This window comes from Lissotriton vulgaris, chromosome 3_1 (genome assembly GCF_964263255.1).
Source record: "Lissotriton vulgaris chromosome 3_1, aLisVul1.2, whole genome shotgun sequence".
Taxonomy (NCBI): domain Eukaryota; kingdom Metazoa; phylum Chordata; class Amphibia; order Caudata; family Salamandridae; genus Lissotriton; species Lissotriton vulgaris.
Window position 1 is genome coordinate 490,751,933 of NC_141689.1, and position 21,777 is coordinate 490,773,709.

At 46.3% G+C, this 21,777-nt stretch overlaps 1 protein-coding gene across 1 annotated transcript in view; it reads left to right on the forward strand.

Annotated features, from left to right (window-relative positions):
* SERINC5 (serine incorporator 5) overlaps positions 1–21,777 on the forward strand; it is a 255,206-nt gene that overhangs the window by 138,745 nt on the left and 94,684 nt on the right. Inside the window, exon 4 of the mRNA XM_086960722.1 lies at positions 5,934–6,016. Within this exon, the coding sequence (XP_086816848.1) occupies positions 5,934–6,016 (83 nt within the window). The remainder of the gene's footprint in view (positions 1–5,933; positions 6,017–21,777) is intronic.

Here is a 21,777-nt window from a genome sequence, read left to right on the forward strand (position 1 = left end):
GAGTGGTGGAATAGACCGCGACAACGAGGACAGTGTATCTGCTTGTTTGGTGCCAGAGTGGGCGACCTGGCCAGAACGGTAGACAACCATTCAGAGGAACACCACCAGATGTGTGTGATGGTCATCTAAGAGCTACAATATATGAACCTAGAAGTGCAACTAAAAGTGCAATACATTGAAAATCAGTCCTGGAGAAACATTTGTATTTGGGAGCTGCCAAAGGGACTCAAAGGTGACAGAATTATGGGCTGTATACAGCAACTCCTTCCGCAAGAAGGACCCAACTGCCCAGACAGAAAACCCAGTCCAGTCTTTTTTTTGTTTTTTAGACCAAGAGCAGCTGTAGCGGCACAAGCAAACTGGCAAATCCACTTCTTTTTTGTTTTTTAGCACAAACTTTATTGCCTTTTTCAAATTACAATCGCATCGTAACATTCACAGTGGAGAAATTAGTAGTGTGTACAGTATAGGCATGTAACAGATATTCTAGAACATTATCAATCATAGATATGAATTTCCATAGAGTAGCACAATTCAACTTATCCTTGCGGCACCCCTAAACAACTAGACAATGTCACCTATCAGTTATTTGCTGTAGTGTGCATTATGGAGCAACAAAAACATGGCTGAAGACTGTGGGGTGCAACATGTGTATCTGGTGTTCAGTAATTGTGGATGAAACTGGTGTCCCACCAGTGTGGGGCTGTAACTAAGCCGCACCTCTTATCCCCATTGGGATGCAATGTATACCCTGTCCGATAGTGGCATATATCTCAGGTGGTGTGATCGTATAGGTAACCATGCTCCTGCTTATTCAGCCTGAACATTCAGTACATCGCTTCTCTTCGGGGATCTCCTCTTGGGATCGAAACCTTTCTAGGAGGGCATCGGATTCAAGTGAAATAGTTTGTTTACTTAGTCCCCTGTATTCCTCCTGCCCTTTAGCGCTAATCTCCACTTGTCCCCAGTGTATAACCGACTCCCGCCATGAGAGCAATTGTGGAGCCTTCAAGGTTTTCGAGCATCAGGTTATCAATAGTTTTGTCATTAATAGTGCCAAGTCAGCAAACCACAGCGCTACATTAGATCTCTATGGTCTGGGATAGAGTCCCAATAGATAGAGTTCTGGAGTATCCCAGGGTGTGGGGCCTATAAGTTCTGCTAAGGTCGTTGATATGTTCGTCCAATAAGCAGTCAGTGAAGGACATGACCATAACATGTGTAGGAGGGTGGCTTCGCCTATACGACAGTGAGGTCTTTCGGAAGATGCTGATGGGAACATTCAACTGATTCTGTGTAGAGTTGGGTATGGTCTGTGTAGTATTGAGAATTGTATGAATTTAGACCTTTGCGGGATATGCTAAAAGAACAGCCCAATCCTTGTCTGAAAGGTCACGTCAGAGATCCTCTTCCCATTTCACCTTCAGAAAGGAGAGCGATATCAGGAGGTGAGTGTGGAACCCACGGTAAAGCTAACTTACCAGGTGTCTTTCCCCCCCACTCGGCAGCCCCTTGTCGCTGTTGTTGTGCAATAGGTTCAATGGCAAGCCCAAACGGGAGCAGTGACCGGGGTCATCCCTGTTGTGACCTACTTGGAAGCGAATAGGAGTCTGAGATTGAGATAGAGTGCCCCATCCAAGCTTGGGCCGTGGGGGTTGTTTATAATAATGCCACCCGTTAAATATACTCAGCTGGGTTGCCGGATTTAGTTAATACTGCTTGCATGTCGTCCAAGGTCACTGTGTCTAAAGCCTGGTGAATATTCAGGGACACCCATCTAGCCCGCAGGTGTAAATGTAAATGTAAATTGATACTTGTATAGCGCACTACTTACCCGCAAGGGTCTCAAGGCGCTTTTACGAATACCGCTGTGGAACCCATCCTGGCTTTCCCTGTGACGCGTCCAATCCTGGGCACCCTCAAGGTGGAGGCCAGGCATCCTTAGCGTTGTGGGGGCCGTTGTGGAGATTAAGCAAGCTATTGCCCAGAGTTGCAGAGTGGGACTCCATGATTGGAATAGGCACTGAGGCGAGAATTATCAGGTCCGTGGAATTTTTGAGCCCAAGACCCGCCGAGGCGGGGAATTGAACCCTGGTCCCGGGCTAGAGCTCTGCATCAGGGTCTGCCGCTCTAACCATTGAGCCACACTTGTCCCCCACAAGCAGCATTAAGGACCACTCCTCTTCAAAGGGAGCAAGATTCAACTGTTGAAATACCTGCCCGACCCGCCCTCCCTTCCATGCTCAAGTGCTGGAGAGACTTCCATCCCACTAAACAAATACTAAAGAAAGAAAGTTCCATTTTGCCTCATATTTCATTGGCAGTGACAGAGGCTTATGTGATCACTAACAAACACGATTTAACAACTGGGCATAGGTAGCAAGGAGACCATAGAGTCCTCGTAAGACTAGCATGCTGTTCCTCAGGCATTCGATCGACCTGTGTGGCAAACGAGGGCCCTGTCTGTAGAGGCTGAAAAGACTGGTGATGTGACATCTGAGGGCAATGTGGTGTGATGGTTAAGAGAGATGCAATGATCCGAAAGGGCACCTGTGATCAAACCGGCGAATGGTGAGATGACATGAGTTGGCCCGGTACAATTTAGTGGGGGGTGAAAACACGATAATTACGGAAATTAGGGTAACTGTAATCAGGATAGAATCTATGATGTGAAAATCAGGGAGCAGTGTTTTAATTTCTTAGATTGATTGAGCCCTGTTGAAAGGAGGCTTCTAGGTGTAAACTGCACGGGTAAGCACAATTGCATCTCTGATGCCACACTGACCAGCCCAGGCAGATCTTTCCACTTACCAAACTCCTGTGTTGAGGCTTATTAGCTTCAACATGAAATGCTCCAATGGCCTGGCTAAGAACACTAAGATTTTTAGTGTGTTTACAGACACAAAACATGAGATTGATCTACTACAGGAGACACGCGCAAAAAACGATCTGGTACGCCTTACTTAGTGGAATTCCCAAAACAGCTCTTCTCATATATTGGGTAGTGTTTATGAGGCTGAGGGAAGAGGTTGTGACCATTTGATTTCACACACCGTGAATTGTGAGATACTGGACTCGTATGCAGTTGATCGAGGGCGCCTGACCCTAGCAATCTTAAGGCTATGTACTGCAACATACACAATTGCCCATATCTACGACCCAAAAGCTTTTTCTCAAAAGTACACTTTATTCGTTTGAATATAGGCAAAAAAGAGCAAGCCCACTCATAACCTGCCCACACCTTGAGTCCCGGTATTATTAGAATTGGTCCCCACCTTTAACGCATCCCCAGAGTTTGCATGTCTGCAGTATATAGTCCTTAGTATGTCCACCACTTCCCCCATATCTTCTGGTGCTTCAGAGGACATCTACCTGCTAGATAAATTGGTTACTCTAATTTAGCAGATTGGTTCATGCTCAACCTGCATTCCGTCAGGGATGGAACTCCGGTTGACTTCCAATATTTAGCAATGGGACTTTTGCCATCAATGTACCCAGACCCAACAAGGCTCGGTCCCCTTTAGTGTCTCAACTCATCCATTAAACTAAGCAGCAGTACTCTGGGTGAAACCGCCTGCGTTTGGCCCAGGACCATCAGTAGGGTCATAAATATGGACAGTCAATATACCTGGATAATAAGGCATTTCCAAACCAAATGGTAGAAATCTCCCACCTCTCAGTGACATCTAGTGCAGTTGGGGTCCGCAAGTTTATTGGGCTTTCCATAACCAATGTTGTGTGTAGTAGGTACAATGCAGGTATTTAAGTTGGACAGTGCGCAACTGGGCCAAATGCTAGGGGACGGGGTGCCATGCATGCCTCCCTCCAGTCAGTCTCCTCCAGTGGGCCCAAGCGCTGCTCCCTGATAGCCAGAGAGACTATGTTTTAATATAATGGGAAAATTGTGATTTATGACGGGAGAACTCTGATTAAAGATCCTGGAAGGAATTTATGTGGTCACCCTCCCAAATGTTTCCCAGGCACGATATGCCAATATTGTCAACAAATGATTTTTAACAAAACAATTTATTTTTATTGACATTGGTTATCTAATATCATGCAATCTGTATGAGATACCCTTAAATAAAAACAACCTAAATAATGTTAAAAAGGGGTTTTATTTTTATGTTCATGTGTGCTGCTTTAAATTAATGTTGAAGTGTCTCAATAATATAGAATTTTAATTCAATACATAGTGCATTTGTTTTTTCATCTTCCTGAGCATAAGACCCCTAACCGTTTATTTCAGAATGTAATGATCTTGCATCAATTATCTGGTCTGAATTTTTATGCATGTGTAATTTGTAATAGGAAGAAAACTCCAAGAATGCCACTGAGTTGTTTCTGTGACTTATCTGACTGCAGCATAAAACAATGACAAGAAATAAGTATTGACAAAACTGTTAGGTCTGGGATTGGAAACTAGTGTGATGATTACATTTTCTTTCCTTTTTTTATAACCAGAATGTGCCTCAAAAATAAATATAAGAAAGCATGCCTCCACCTAAACTTATACTGCACAAGCAACATGGTGTTTGATGGAATGCTTGAATTAACCTCAGCCATTGGTGATCTCTCTGGGCCGCATTCTAGAATGCCTTTTTTCACCCACTTTGCCACTGTAGAGAGAGACCGGCCTTGTGCAAATCAGTCTTGGTCTTCTTCCAGTAGAAACAGTCCAGTCTGAAATGCCAGGCCGGGTCCCCTCTGCAGGGGGTTCAAGTTTGGTTATACCACTGGTCTGGGGGTGCTTGTGTCCCTATGCCAAGTACATGGAAAGGGTCCCCCACGCTTCTGACCCAGCCAGGAGCTCTCTGCCCGCCCATGCACTGTGCCAAAGGGCCCCCCTGGAGCTTGGACGCCCCAGCTCCACAGGTGATGTGGGGGCTATTTTTACACCATTGCCCCAAACCGGTGTCGACCTTCCTCAGTGTGTTTAGTAAAGTATATCTTCAATTGTATGGCACAGTGAGCACTGAAATCCGTGTGTCTGCTGCAAATGGAAGATGATGGAAGGAATTATCAAATTAATTTCCTCCATTGGCGATTGCTCAGGGCCCCATGCCAGGCCATCTTGTTTTCCACACTGTGGTAGTCTAGTTGAGACCCCTTTATGCAAATCAGTCTTGTTCATGGTCCAGGCAGGTCCAAAACTAATTTGCATATGGCTGGTTCTTGAGAGTGAAAGAACAATTGACTGGAATGCGGCCCAGAATAATTACCAGTGATGGAGATTAACTCGGGCATTCCACCCATCACTTTTTAGATACCTAAACGTTGCCACTATATGCTTTCAATAAACATTTTCAATATGTGGCCGTTCTATCGAAGTTTTTAAATAATCCTCCTTTCAATTATACCATACATTTTAATATTATTTGTGAAAGAAACCGAAATATCACCACTTAACGGATCAAACAAATTGCATGCAGGTGTACAGTGTTGGTGTCCGTTAAAGAGTTTATAACAACAAGTTAAACAAATTTGACCAAAAATAAATCACCATTTAGCAGGACACCCAGACCGCTGGCAAAACTATGCTTGATATTTTAAAGTTATTCTAAAAATAAATAAACCAAAAAACATTCTTCAAGCTACCTTCCTCACTGAAGTAAAAAGGATCAATTTTTAGGTGCATGTGAACAAAGTGCACAGACTATAGTGTATATTATAGTTTGGGGAAAACAGTAGTCTAGTTAGATGGCTAGAGCGGCTTCTTCCTTTTTTTTTTTTTTAGATCTTGCCTGCGAGACAGCTAAATCTAAGGCGTGACCTAAAGAAAAAGAGATATTAAGATCATGATCTGTGGAAAAAATGTGGATTGCCTTTACATGCACTGGTGTATTTTACTAGGTACAAAATAATTTTTGAGACAAGTCCTTCTTGTGCGACTAGTGCCTGTCGCCAGCAACCCTTGTTTTTGTCTCTTCCAGGTTCTGGTTCGTCAAATTTGTGATCTTGGCAGCAATGTGTTCAGGGGCTTTCTTTATTCCAGATCAAGACACTTTCTTAAATGGTAGGTGTTTACTGCGTCTTTTGTCCTCCTCTCCTAGCTATGCTCATGTTTAACTTTTAACTGATGTTGCACCGTAGTCCATTTACGTCTCTTTGATAACCAACACGAAGCTCGCATTTATAATCGTAACTGAATTATGCATGAAGTTCATTTCCCTGGAGAAGGGATGCCCACGCGACTGGCACAAGCGTGCGCCCTGCGCATGAGGCGTTCCGGAAGAACAGAGGCTTCCTTCAGCGGCGCGCGCGCAGCACTGAGGAAGCTTTGTGAGCTCGGGTCGGAGGCCCCAGCGAGACACGACAGACTTCTTCCACAGAACTAGTAGAGTTGGTTTTCGAGAACTTGCTGTGACCAATGTCACCAGGCAACCTATTCTGGGTAACCAAATTACGCTGTGTGGCACGACTGCCTATAGTATTAAAGAACCCTCACTACAAATGACTCGATAATGATCCTTCAGTGTTCATGAAAGGGAGGGCGTGGGGCACCCGATCCTCCCGCTGAAAGGAATGACATTTCTTTACCAGATTATAGCCCTGTCTAAGTATGCGGTCTTTTCTCTAATTTGTGCTGCCTATTAGTTTTGAAACCTCTGTTTTCTGTATTAAGCAATAATATATCGGAATCTTTTCTTTTTCATTTTTAGGCCTTTTCCCCTTCCGTTTTTCTTGCATCACTTTTTCTTTGAGCTATTTCTTTCTAATGAATTTTTCTGAAATGAAAGCATACTTGAAAATTCCATGTTTTTAAGTCTGGTTGACAGCTCTGCTTGCTATCTGTGACCAATTTTGCTAACAATTCTTTAAACTATACACCCACCAGAGTATTTTCCTTTCACTTTTTGCTGTTGGCTTTGTGTATCATTTCACCTCATATGAAGTGCGTGCATTACATTGAAATTATGGACTATTTTATGTCTCAAAATTGTACTGTCTTAAAACCTTAAATTCTTTGCCTTGAAACCCTCTGGGTATGTAGTGCGCTATACAAATTTCATGACTTGACTTGACTTGACTTTTCTTGCAGATCTACACAGAAAGCAGTTACTTTTTTCACTGCTGTAGGCATTTAACAAAATATTTTTCTATAAGAACTCAAAATGCAAGCCCAGACCTATTGTCTTTGAGAATGCTTGTTCACTATCTGTATTTGATGGTTTGTATCCAAATTCTACAAGTGTTTATACCAGTGGTAGAAGTGGGCGGGATCGGAAGGGCACGGCGTGCCCCTACTTTTAAAAATTATTTCAGTCCGTTCCCCTACTTCTATCAGTCAAAAAATCATCCCGGGGCGGCAAGAATAGTCCAACTTACAACACGATTATTATTTCATCTTCCAGGGGCTGCTCAGACTTCTCTGTTGAGCTCCAGAGGCTGCAGCAGCCCCTCCCTGAGCTCACACAGACCGAGGGCGGCCCATTGTCAGTCCGAATGAGGCTGATTAATCCTTTCGAATGACAATGCGCCGCCCTCTGCCTTTAGCATATCATGCTGAGTTGGTGATTACAGAGGAGCTTTCCCCAGACAGAGGACTGTCGGGAACTTGCCACCAACTCTGCGAAATCTGCATGATTATTTTTTGGTTAAGGTGGTAAGATGTCTTTGTAAGAAGTTTGTGAGGAAAACAAACGCATGAAAAATTGTGACTTGTGTTTTTAGGCCTTAATGTCCGTGCCAACTGATCTAGTTTAAACTTGATACTCCTTTGTCCAGCTCCTTGAAGATGTCCATTCCTGTGAATGTCATTAAGCAACCAGGGCCAGAAACTGTAGATCCACAGCCACACCGTGGCTTCAGCATACTCTATAGTTATTTACAGACAATAATTCGGAGTTTTCCTGCACAGCGGCTAATTTAACATTCCAGGCCTGTTCTGTAATGTGATGTTAGTCTCTTGGTGTTTTGTCGTGATACTTGCTTATCGACTTGTATGCTTTGTGTACTTTTGCTTATTCAGGGCCTATCATTTTTAACCAGACATCTCTGAACGCGGCATTTGTGGATATACCCGTATTTTGCAGGACGAAATTGTTTGGGGTGTTGGGGAATGTTCTAGTCTGTAATGAACTGGACATGTATTGCTCTGAACCAGAAAAGGCGAGCAAGAGTTCGTTTTGACAGAGTATCTCGGAGGTTCCCAGTTTTCTACAGCAAGTTGTGGTGGTTTGAAGCGATTGTGATTTTGCGTGAATGTTCCCTTGAGTGAATGTGCTCTAAAGGCATGAATTTTTGTGGAAACCCCTGCCTGTAAAGACCGGTGCTAAGGGAATCATTTGCGCGCTGACCAAGTTACTTAAATACATGAAGGTTGTTTACTTGCTGTCCCGTTAGTAGAGGTGATGGGGCGGGAGAGGTGACCGGGCAGGAGAGGCAACAGGGATGGAGAGGTTGACGTAAATAATTAATTTACTCTCTTAATTTCTATGCAGGTAAGTACTTAATCAATAATAACTCAAATCGGAAAGAAAGAACCAGAGTCCGTGGTGTTAGAGTTCTTAGGGGTTTTATTCCTCAAAAAGGAATGGTCAGGACCATAATATCATGTTCTTCCCACCGCAAGGGTGGAAGAAGGGATAGAGCGCTGCATTTTATTGACAGTACATAGCTTATATACTTAATTCATGTCATAGGAAACAGTGCAGGAGGCGTAACAGCTGAGAGAAGACAAGATAACAGTATACACGTGTTACTAGTACGTAATCAAAAGGCGTGAACTAGGCGTGAACTGGAGGTGTGTGCTAGAAACGTCACAGATGGGTGTCACAAAAGGGGTGGCACTAACAGAAATGTTGCAATGTCAGCAAAAATCGGAAGCTTGGATGCGCGCGCAGCTGCATGACGTGTGATTGACGTGAAGCTGGAGGGTGCAGGGGACTTGACATTTACACTGACGGAAAGAGACAGAAGTCTGGCATGTCAGATCAACTTGTACTTCTATCATATCTGATATCTGATGTTTAGGAACCATATTATCTGGACGGAAAGGTCTCTAGGGCAGAAGCTATTCTATGCTAACTGTGGATGCGTGTATAAGCGCCTAAGTGTCTGCATGAGAAGCGTGGGGGCACGGGGCCTTCCATGGAAGCATGGTAACAGAAGCTATGAATTTACTTGCACTGAGACAGGTCGGCCCTTTGGCTCTGCAGCTGGAGAGGATGTTTACTGAAGCTAGTAGGCAGGAATGCATTTTCGAGGAGCGGAACGGATAACTCGAAGGTTATAGTCAGTCTTGGCAGAAAGCAGGCTGAGCGGAGCGCGAGGGGCCGCGCTAGAAGTAAGTCAGAGTTCACGGGTACAGAGGCAGCCTGGGCTGAGGCTGTCAGAGTCAGAAGCCAGAAAAGAGGCTCGATGGCAGAAATTCAGGGCCTACTTTGCCAGAGCAGGAAAACATGTAAAGTACACTACAAAAAGACGTTGGCATAGCATACTTAGGAACGGGTTATTTAATCCATTCAGGGGGGATCTGAAAGAGGACATGTTAACGTTGGACGCAAATGTATTTGCGTCTTCATAGCTGACACAGGAGGGAAGTTACATGCACTTTAAGCTGGTACATGGAGTCGGTGGGGTACGCGCTAGGGAACACAATTTGACCATAAAATTTATATTTCCTCATTCCCTCCTTGTTCCCTACGGACCCTTCATGATATATCGATCCTCATGAATCGATCAGTTTGTTCTTGTAACATCATTTGTTCTTCTTTCTTTCTTTTGCGTTTTGAGAGGAAACTGGAATGTTCAATACAAGATGTGGCACACAGTCCACAAATCGCTGGCCCGCACTGCAGGCACAGGCAGCAACTGAATACTAGGACTAGGCCAATGCCTAGGAAGGATAGGATCTTCCATCCCCAAGCGGTTAACGTTGTCCAGAACCAACCGGACCAAGTCCAGGTGCCTGGATTCTGATGTATCTGATTTGCAATTTTATGGAGACGGGTAATAGCTTGATATACAGATGGTGCGTTTTGTGGTATGAAAACACAGCAACTTGACCCGATGACCTTACAAGCTCCACCTCTATCTGCCAAGATGACGTCAATAACAAGACGGTTCTGAAGGACAACAACCCGCATGGCGGACTGCTCTTCTGTTAAGTTACCTAAGGCGGAGGCAGTTTCATTCACTACTGCTTCAAGTGTTCTAGTTAATCTGCGTATTAATTTACTATTCTGAACAGGTCCTAAAAAGAAAAAGAATCCTTTATTAAAATCGGTGTATTGTTCCCATGCCGTTTCTGTGTAGTCGACAAGTGGGATATCTCTCCTGGGTCTATTCTTTACTAGATTGGTATTTCTATGGTAATCAGGGGGAGCTAGGAAAACAGGTGGCAGAAGGAATGCAATATAACAGGTACCATCCCAATCTGGAGGTAGGCGTATGTATGCGGTATGACCACAAACAAAGTAAGAATGACGAATAGCTTTGAAAGACGATTTTCCATGATCACTGAATTCGACCACAGTAGTACATTTACTATGACCTAAGTGTACTGAACCTTTCTTCCTGATACATAATTCGCCAGTGACTGGCAATACTGACATAGTGGGTATAACAGGTGCGGCTTCGGATTCAACAGTAAGAATCATAAGGCTAATTGTATAATTACCTAATCCATACACTTCATTTTCTAGATCAGTTCCTATTCTAGTGGGGAGTCCCTCCTTATCAGGGTAACAGACGTCGAGCAGGACCAAGTTCAGGTTTCCCCAAACCCAGCCCCCATCGAAAACAGCAATATCAGGATCTAAGGAATTAATTATTTTAAACCATGCACCGCAGGAGCCATTGTGAGTGAACGGGTACGGAAAGAGGGGCAGAGCTCCCTTTTAATTCTGGTAGGGAGGGAGTCGGCCACATATCCAGCAATCTGTAGCATTGTTAGTTTGATGAGAATGGTGTAGCATACTAATGAATGTGTTGTTGCGCAGCGCAAGTCGGTAGGAGAGTTCATGTGGAGGTAACTCACTAAAAGTGTGTTCAGCAGATACATTGTAGGCAGATTGTTCACGCTTGAAAATAGGACAATAGATAGGTAGTAAGATGCTAGCAACAATAATTAAAATACTCAGAATAAACATAATTAATAGTGTCACTATACAGTGACTACGAAGTGATTTGCAATATGCACCTTTCTTAATTTGTCTCTCTCTCTCTCGATCTAGGGGATACATGTCAGAAACTATTTAACCGATTCACCTAGGGGAGGACTTAAACAATTAAACTGTCTGACTTGCTAGATCGGAGTTTCGACCGATACTCTTCTTGGGGAGTTTTTTCTCGTTCAGATACTGTAAAGTCTTTTTGCTCAACACAGTCTTTGGTGGGGGTGGACGAGTCTCGGTCTGGTTTCAGTTCATGGAATTTTTTCACATGACTCGTGTGGACCCACCCCTTTCTCCCTTCGATCTTCACGGCGGTCCTCGTGGTGAGAAGGACGGTCTTCGGCGATTTCCAGCGGGGCTCCAGCGGGCTCTTTCTGTCAAAGTTTCGCACCAATACTAGGTCCCCAGGACGGACATCATGTGGCTTTACATCAGTGTTGTCAGGGAAGGCTGCGGCAACCTGTGAACGACATGATTGGAGTGCAGACATCAAGGAGGCAAGGTAATCTGTCAACATATTACAATCAACATCAGTAATTTTTTTCGGAATGGGCGTCCCCCACATATTCAGTGGTCTGCCAAAGACCACCTCGTACGGGGATAGCCCTGATCTCGAATGGGCAACCATTCTCATATAGAATAGTGCCACTGGCAGGGCGACTATCCAGTCGACCCCTTTCTCCTGACATATTTTTGCAAGGCGGATCTTTAGTGTCTGGTTATGCCTTTCTACCAGGCCTGCGGCTTCAGGATGTCGGACACAATGGAATTTCCACTGGTATCCTAACAATAAGGAAACTTCTTTCATTAATGCGGATGAGAATGGCTGACCGTTATCTGAGTACACGACACGAGGCAAGCCGTACCGTGGGAAGAATTCACGAACCAGCTGCTTGGCAGTGGTCGGAGCAGTGTAATCTGGGACTGGGTATGCTTCGGTCCAGCGGGACAGAGCACAAACAACTACGAGAACATATTTAAATCCTCGACAACGGTCCATCTGGATATAATCCATCTGGAGGACTTCAAAAGGGTGATCGGGAGGATGAAATCCACCTTGCTCTACAGGGACGCTTTTACCTGGATTGAACTGACAACAGATCATGCAAGTACGCACTTTCTGTTTCGCTGCTGCTCGTAAGTGTTTATTGTTCCAAAGATTTTGTAGACTGTCTAACATCGCTTTCTCTCCTAGATGTGCTGGGCTATGTGCTGTATTTATCATGACTTGAACCATAGAGTCAGGGAGAAACCATGTAGATTTTCCCTTCGTCACCCAACCTTGATCTGTTTGGATCCCTCCTAGTTCAATCCATTTCTTTATTTCTTCTGGGGTAGCATGTGTCTGAATATCGATAACATCTAGTGTGGGATCCCTGACTGTCAAACAGTGTGTCGGTCCTGTTGTCTTTGTCATGTCAGTTGTCTGAGTGTGAGTCAATGCTGTATGTTTTGCTGTCTGGTCTGCCAGGTCGTTACCCTGGGAAACGGAATCTGTGACCTTAGTATGTGCTTTACACTTCATGACGGATATGCCTGAAGGCAGATGGATTGCTTCTAACAGTGCTTGAATGAGGGGACCGTGTTGGATCTTGGCACCGTGAGAGGTCAGAAAACCTCGTTCTTGCCATAACATGCCGAAGTCGTGTACAACTCCGAACGCATAACGGGAATCAGTGTATATGTTGACATTTCTGTTCTTGGCTAGAATACAGCCTCGGGTCAGAGCAATAAGCTCTGCTGCTTGAGCGGACAGTGTGTCAATACGATGTGTTTCTTTAACTTCAGTTTCAGTGGTCACGGCATACGCGGCCACTAGTTCTCCTGTACTTGTTCTCATACATGAACCATCCACATAAAGTGTCAGGTCTGGATTTGTCAATGGAACATCTGTTAAGTCTCGTCGGGGCTTTGTTACTGCATTAATGATCTCTATGCAATCATGTGGGGCTGGATCTGTCATAATTGTAGGTAACAGTGTTGCGGGGTTCAGGATGCTGCAGCGTCTGATTTCTATGTGTGGCTGGAATAGTGTTAATTCGTAACCTGTCAGTCGTGCTATAGTCAGATGCTGAGTTTGGGTTCTGTTTAAAAGAACCTCTACAGAGTGTGGAACTTGTACTGTTAACTGATGACCTAAAACAATTGAATCGCTCTGTCTTATTGCTAACGCTGTTGCTGCTACTGACTTTAAGCATGCAGGGAGTGCCTGGGCTACGGAATCCAATGTACTTGAAAAATAAGCGCAAGGCTTATGTGAACCTGCTTGATCTTGAGTGAGGACAGACCATGCTGTACCATCACGTTCTGTAACAAAAAGTGTAAACGATTTGCTGTAACATGGTGTCGCTAAAACTGGTGCTTGGCATAATGCTTTCTTTAATTCCTCAAAGGCTTGTGTGTGTTCCTGAGTCCAAGGGAGGGCAGTCGAAGTTGCTGCCTCCTGCGTCGTTAACTGGATGAGTGGTTTAGCTAGAAATGCATATTGAGGAATCCATTGTCTGCAGTACGAGGTGAGGCCTATGAAGGCCCGCACTTCCTTTTGTGTCTGGGGTCGTGGCATGTTTACAATTAACTGAATGCGATCGGGAGTGAGCTGTCTCCCCACTTTGGACAGCAAGTGACCCAAGTACACAACTTGCTGAACACAAAATTGCAGCTTCGAAGGAGACACCTTGTGTCCCTTGTCGGCCAGGAAATGTAAAACTGTCAGTGATGCTTGTTCACATTCGGGCTCACTTCGCGCGGTGATCAGTAGACGTATTCGACGTATTGCAGTAAAGCGGTGTTAACTGGCATTTGAATACAATCTAGTTGTCTTTTCAGTGCTTGACTATAGATGCTGGGGCTTTCTGTGAATCCTTGAGGTGCGCGGGAAAATTTGAAACTTCGTCCATTTAAACTGAATCCGAAGAGATATTGGCTCTCCGGATCAATAGGTACACTGAAGAAAGCGTTCTTGAGATCAATTACAGTAAAGAACGTTGCTTCTGAATCAATAGCAGTCAATAGGGAAGAGATATCGGGGACCACAGGGTACTGTGGTACAATACATTTGTTCAGTTCTCGAAGATCAATCACCAGCCGATATACTGGCGGTGCATTGGGGTCAGTACGTTTAAGAATAGGAATGATGGGTGAATTACAGATATTGGAGTCGGTCTCTACGACCACTCCTTGGGCAATGAGCTCTTCAATGATTTCCAGTAAAGCCACTACAGCATCGGGTGGTAACTTGTATTGTCTGATTCGTGGTAGAACAACTCCTGTCTTGAGTGTAACACGGTATGGAGTGATATGCATACAACCTACATCAGTTGGGCCTTTTGCCCATAGGTGATCTGGTACATTTTTCAATCTGACATCGAATTCTCGCAACACATAGTGACCCTTGAAATCCCGTAGAAAGAGTCTAACTCCCTCCGGGGAACAGCAGATTATAGCTCCTAGAGCCTTCAATGTTTTAATTCCTAACATATTTTCTGGGCATGAGTTCGTAAGTAACAAATCTGTTTCTCCATGGCATCCTTGATACTGTCAGGGTCTTTCCCTGTCTGAACAAACTCATATATTCTATCTAGGCGCTCCTTCATTCCTACATAGCATAGCAAGATATCAGTAGCAGATCTTAACCGTAGTGATGCCAATATCATTAGATCGTCTTTTCCGGGTACTGGATCATATCTGCAAACTGAAATGTTTTCTTTTAATGCGTCAAGGCGGGGTGACCTGAACGTGAGAGGACTCTGCGTATCCCTGAGATTGAATCTGTGTGTTAATGGCGGGGTCCGAAGACCCGCGGTCGCACCTCCTGTAGCGGATGTTTGGGCATTATCTCCCTGTGGAGTCTGTATCTGAACTTGAATTTGTCGTTTAGTAGGATCAGGTAGGCTTTGTTTCGGTAGGTCAATTTTGGGTGCGGGAAGTGGCGGGGCTGGCGGAGCGGGGGAGGTCTGTCGCGGTACCGGCGGGACATGATCTGGGGGCGGGGTACCACCCCCTTCCCTGTCAGTAGGCAAGGCACGAACAGGCAGATTGGCGTAAGCTGGTGCTACATCCTCTAGATAAGAATTTAGGAATATGTCTTTAGTAGTCTTGTGTCTTACTTTAGTTGGAACTAATGGTGGCGGTAGGTTTTTCGGTATTTCTGATAGGGCCTCAGGTGTACCCTCGGCCGCGAGATACATACCGTTTACGAGATTGTTTCGGGCACGGTCTATTTGTTCTGTTTTTACTCGGATCCCTTCAGTAACTAATTCGTTTTCTTGGGCTTTTTCTGATTCTTTAAGTCGGTCTTCTCTACGGAGTGCTTTCTCAGCACGCTTATGTGATTCCTTACGCCAAAATTCTATGGCGTCTTTCTGAGATTGTCTAGCTTTCTTTTTCCATAATGCTTCTTCTACCTTCATGATGCACTCGGCATCCCATGTTCCGGTAGCGGGCCATCTGTGTCTTTCGTCTAGATGTTTAGTATAGTCGGCCCATAAGTCTAGATACAATATGGCATCTATGCCATGTTTATGATACATAAAGTTACCTGGAGTGTCCCTAGGGGGAATAGGAATTTCTTCCTCTAGTATCCCTTTCCTAGTTCCTATCTGTTTTAGCTTGTTGTTTACTTAATACTGAATGCTCAATTCTAACTACTTAATACTGGATACAGCTGATTTTACAAGAAACACAATAATGCACATAAAAACAGTCACATTCATACCACGACATTAATCACATGAAAAGACATTTGAGACATAGATGACTACCCCCTATACTGGATGTACTGCTAAACAGTACAGATACACTGGTGTAACAGTGCAGAAATTCAGAATACTAGATATACTGCTAAACAGTACAGATACACTGCCTAAAAACAGTGCAGACCGGACTTGTGTACCCAAACCCGTCTAGATACATCCCAGCAATGGTACTCACCGGGAAGCACGGAAACAGAAGGCCTCGGAAAACTCGACTGGACTCGACTCGACACTTCGGAAAACTTCGGAAACCTCGGAAAACTGGTGGGCCTCTTGACACCTCGGACCTTGCTTCTTTCGGCTAGGCTCTGGTCGGGATCCTCCGCACTCCTCACCGCCTCGTCTGGGCACTGATCGCAGTCTTCGTCACCTCCGTGGGTCAGAGGGAGATGCAGGAAATCCTGCCGGTACGCGTAGGTTCCATCTAACTGATGGCAGGGGACATAGCTTGCAACGCACCAACCGGCGCATGAGGTGGGGGAGGGGTCCCTATTCGGGCGCCAAAATGACGTAAATAATTAATTTACTCTCTTAATTTCTATGCAGGTAAGTACTTAATCAATAATAACTCAAATCGGAAAGAAAGAACCAGAGTCCGTGGTGTTAGAGTTCTTAGGGGTTTTATTCCTCAAAAAGGAATGGTCAGGACCATAATATCATGTTCTTCCCACCGCAAGGGTGGAAGAAGGGATAGAGCGCTGCATTTTATTGACAGTACATAGCTTATATACTTAATTCATGTCATAGGAAACAGTGCAGGAGACGTAACAGCTGAGAGAAGACAAGATAACAGTATACACGTGTTACTAGTACGTAATCAAAAGGCGTGAACTAGGCGTGAACTGGAGGTGTGTGCTAGAAACGTCACAGATGGGTGTCACAAAAGGGGTGGCACTAACAGAAATGTTGCAATGTCAGCAAAAATCGGAAGCTTGGATGCGCGCGCAGCTGCATGACGTGTGATTGACGTGAAGCTGGAGGGTGCAGGGGACTTGACATTTACACTGACGGAAAGAGACAGAAGTCTGGCATGTCAGATCAACTTGTACTTCTATCATATCTGATATCTGATGTTTAGGAACCATATTATCTGGACGGAAAGGTCTCTAGGGCAGAAGCTATTCTATGCTAACTGTGGATGCGTGTATAAGCGCCTAAGTGTCTGCATGAGAAGCGTGGGGGCACGGGGCCTTCCATGGAAGCATGGTAACAGAAGCTATGAATTTACTTGCACTGAGACAGGTCGGCCCTTTGGCTCTGCAGCTGGAGAGGATGTTTACTGAAGCTAGTAGGCAGGAATGCATTTTCGAGGAGCGGAACAGATAACTCGAAGGTTATAGTCAGTCTTGGCAGAAAGCAGGCTGAGCTGAGCGCGAGGGGCCGCGCTAGAAGTAAGTCAGAGTTCACGGGTACAGAGGCAGCCTGGGCTGAGGCTGTCAGAGTCAGAAGCCAGAAAAGAGGCTCGATGGCAGAAATTCAGGGCCTACTTTGCCAGAGCAGGAAAACATGTAAAGTACACTACAAAAAGACGTTGGCATAGCATACTTACGAACGGGTTATTTAATCCATTCAGGGGGGATCTGAAAGAGGACATGTTAACGTTGGACGCAAATGTATTTGCGTCTTCATAGCTGACACAGGAGGGAAGTTACATGCACTTTAAGCTGGTACATGGAGTCGGTGGGGTACGCGCTAGGAAACACAATTTGACCATAAAATTTATATTTCCTCAAGGTGACGGGGCAGGAGAGGAGACGGGGCAGGAGAGGAGACGGGGCAGGAGAGGAGACGGGGCAGGAGAGGAGACGGGGCAGGAAAAGTGATGGGGCAGGAAAAGTGACGGGGCAGGAGCGGCGATTAGGCATGTGCAGGAGCGGTGAACAGACAGGAGCAGTGAACGGATAGGGGCAGTGAACGGATAGGGGCAGTGAACGGATAGGGGCAGTGAACGGATAGGGGCAGTGAACGGATAGGGGCAGTGAACGGATAGGGGCAGTGAACGGATAGGGGCAGTGAACGGATAGGGGCAGTGAACGGATAGGGGCAGTGAACGGATAGGGGCAGTGAACGGATAGGGGCAGTGAATGGATAGGGGCAGTGAATGGATAGGGGCAGTGACTGGATAGGGGCAGTGACTGGATAGGGGCAGTGACTGGATAGGGGCGTGAATGGATAGGGGCAGTGACTGGATAGGGGCAGTGACTGGATAGGGGCAGTGAATGGATAGGGGCAGCGAACGGATAGGGGCAGCGAACGGATAGGGGCAGCGAACGGATAGGGGCAGCGAACGGATAGGGGCAGCGAACGGATAGGGGCAGCGAACGGATAGGGGCAGCGAACGGATAGGGGCAGCGAACGGATAGGGGCAGCGAACGGATAGGGGCAGCGAACGGATAGGGGCAGCGAACGGATAGGGGCAGTGACTGGATAGGGGCAGTGACTGGATAGGGGCAGTGACTGGATAGGGGCAGTGACTGGATAGGGGCAGTGACTGGATAGGGGTAGTGAATGGATAGGGGTAGTGAATGGATAGGGGCAGTGAACGGATAGGGGCAGTGAACGGATAGGGGCAGCAGTGAACGGTTAGGGGCAGCAGTGAACGGTTAGGGGCAGCAGTGAACGGTTAGGGGCAGCAGTGAACGGATAGGGGCAGCAGTGAATGGATAGGGGCAGCAGTGAATGTATAGGGGCAGCAGTGAATGTATAGGGGCAGCAGTGAATGTATAGGGGCAGCAGGGAATGGATAGGGGCAGCAGGGAATGGATAGGGGCAGCAGGGAATGGATAGGGGCAGCAGGGAATGGATAGGGGCAGCAGGGAATGGATAGGGGCAGCAGTGAATGGATAGGGGCAGCAGTGAAGGGATAGGGGCAGCAGTGAATGGATAGGGGCAGCAGTGAATGGATAGGGGCAGCAGTGAATGGTTAGGGGCAGCAGTGAATGGTTAGGGGCAGCAGTGAATGGTTAGGGGCAGCAGTGAATGGTTAGGGGCAGCAGTGAATGGTTAGGGGCAGCAGTGAATGGTTAGGGGCAGCAGTGAATGGTTAGGGGCAGCAGTGAATGGATAGGGGCAGCAGTGAATGGATAGGGGCAGCAGTGAATGGATAGGGGCAGCAGTGAATGGATAGGGGCAGCAGTGAATGGATAGGGGCAGCAGTGAATGGATAGGGGCAGCAGTGAATGGATAGGGGCAGCAGTGAATGGATAGGGGCAGCAGTGAATGGATAGGGGCAGCAGTGAATGGATAGGGGCAGCAGTGAATGGATAGGGGCAGCAGTGAATGGATAGGGGCAGCAGTGAATGGATAGGGGCAGCAGTGAATGGATAGGGGCAGCAGTGAATGGATAGGGGCAGCAGTGAATGGATAGGGGCAGCAGTGAATGGATAGGGGCAGCAGTGAATGGATAGGGGCAGCAGTGAATGGATAGGGGCAGCAGTGAATGGATAGGGGCAGCAGTGAATGGATAGGGGCAGCAGTGAATGGATAGGGGCAGCAGTGAATGGATAGGGGCAGCAGTGAATGGATAGGGGCAGCAGTGAATGGATAGGGGCAGCAGTGAATGGATAGGGGCAGCAGTGAATGGATAGGGGCAGCAGTGAATGGATAGGGGCAGCAGTGAATGGATAGGGGCAGCAGTGAATGGATAGGGGCAGCAGTGAATGGATAGGGGCAGCAGTGAATGGATAGGGGCAGCAGTGAATGGATAGGGGCAGCAGTGAATGGCTAGGGAAGGGAATGGATAGGGGCAGTGAATGGATAGGGGCAGTGAATGGATAGGGGCAGTGAATGGATAGGGGCAGTGAATGGATAGGGGCAGTGAATGGATAGGGGCAGTGAATGGATAGGGGCAGTGAAGGGATAGGGGCAGTGAAGGGATAGGGGCAGTGAAGGGATAGGGGCAGTGAAGGGATAGGGGCAGTGAAGGGATAGGGGCAGTGAAGGGATAGGGGCAGTGAAGGGATAGGGGCAGTGAAGGGATAGGGGCAGTGAAGGGATAGGGGCAGTGAAGGGATAGGGGCAGTGAAGGGATAGGGGCAGTGAAGGGATAGGGGCAGTGAAGGGATAGGGGCAGTGAAGGGATAGGGGCAGGAGTGGTGATGGGCAGGAGTGCTGACTGGACAGGAGTGCTGACTGGACAGGAGTGCTGACTGGACAGGAGTGCTGACTGGACAGGAGTGCTGACTGGACAGGAGTGCTGACTGGACAGGAGCGGTGACTGGACAGGAGCGGTGACTGGACAGGAGCGGTGACTGGACAGGAGCGGTGACTGGACAGGAGCGGTGACTGGACAGGAGCGGTGACTGGACAGGAGCGGTGACTGGACAGGAGCGGTGACTGGACAGGAGCGGTGACTGGACAGGAGCGGTGACTGGACAGGAGCGGTGACTGGACAGGAGCGGTGACTGGACAGGAGCGGTGACTGGACAGGAGCGGTGACCGGGCAGGGGAAAATGAAAGGGAAGGAGCAGTGACTGGGTAGAGTGACTTGTACTTATGTTCCTTGACGATTTATATACTATTGCATGACATTCACTGATGTGTCTGCAAAGCATGCCTGTTGTCCAAAATTTGTGTGCTGAATTTTGACCCCCTTGTCCTGAATTTTTACACTCACCATCCTGAATTTGCGCCCATGCCATTGTTCCTGCTTATATGTCGCACGCTTTACATAAACCTGTATTCCCTATGAGTATTTGCTTTTTCCCGAATTAAACCTCAAATAAACAAGTTTATCCATTGTTTGAATTAAATAACGTTATAAGCTGTAACTGGTCAGTAAAAAAGGCTAAACGTACAAGAAATTGGTATGTTTTGCGATTTCTAGCCACACCCCTGACTCCGCCCACTGATCCAATCTTCGGTTATTCCCGCCCCCTGATTCTCCACCCACAGTTCCCCTACTTTTTATTCCCCACTTCGACCACTGCAGGTACTCATTGTCCACACTATTGTGTCTGCAAAAATATAAGTAATTAAAATGTTTAAATGGGCGGTTTTGAAGAGTCAGTGCACACTTGTACACCATAGTTGTAGTGGGAAAGAGGTACTTTCTTGGCACTCAGTTTTACAAAACGTGTAATCGAAAGATATTATTGGGTGAATTAATACAGTATGACTAAAACTGGCCAGCAGCAGCGGCTGGCTGTGCACAAATGCCACCATTAAGCATTTTTTTGTAGGAGGTTGTTCAATTTTTTCTCTTAGATTCACCATGAAGATATGACTTAAATAGTTTTTAGGCGAAGGCCAACACAATATCACTGAGGAAACTCTTCAAAAGACCTGCATTTTTAGTGAGAGAGGCCTCAAGGCGGTAGAAAGCAGGTTTTGGAAAGAATGCAAGCATGTGTTGTCCAGTGACCAGGATCATCACAAAGGGAGGTGAGCCACTGCCCCAACCCTTCTCCATTGAATAACTTGCTTGCTAATTATAAGTGACTGCCCTATACAAATGAGTGTAGTTAGGAACCCTGGAGTACATCTTAATTCTCAGCCTTCATAGACACAACACAGTCTTGTAGGAAAGTGCCCCTTTTTGTATGGTAATCTCCCACCTATTGCTCCAAATGCTGATGGTTGTGATTCTGCTAGTGCACTGGAGTCTGGTGCCTAGACATTAGTGCCTGTGCTCTCTCCCAAAACTGTTATGTTCGACTTGGTAATCCAAAATTGGCTAAGACTTTACCCCCATATAAGTCCATAGTATATGGTACCAGGAGTACCTAGGGCATTGACCCAATCAAACTACTAATAGCAGGTCTGCCATTGCAGACGGCAGGAGCAGTGCAAACTGCTCAAACTAGACTGTACCCTCACCATGTATGGCACAGTCAAATACACTGTCTTTAATATATGTCAGGTACACATAAGGTAGGCCTCCTCAGCCCAGGAGGCAGGGTGCAGTC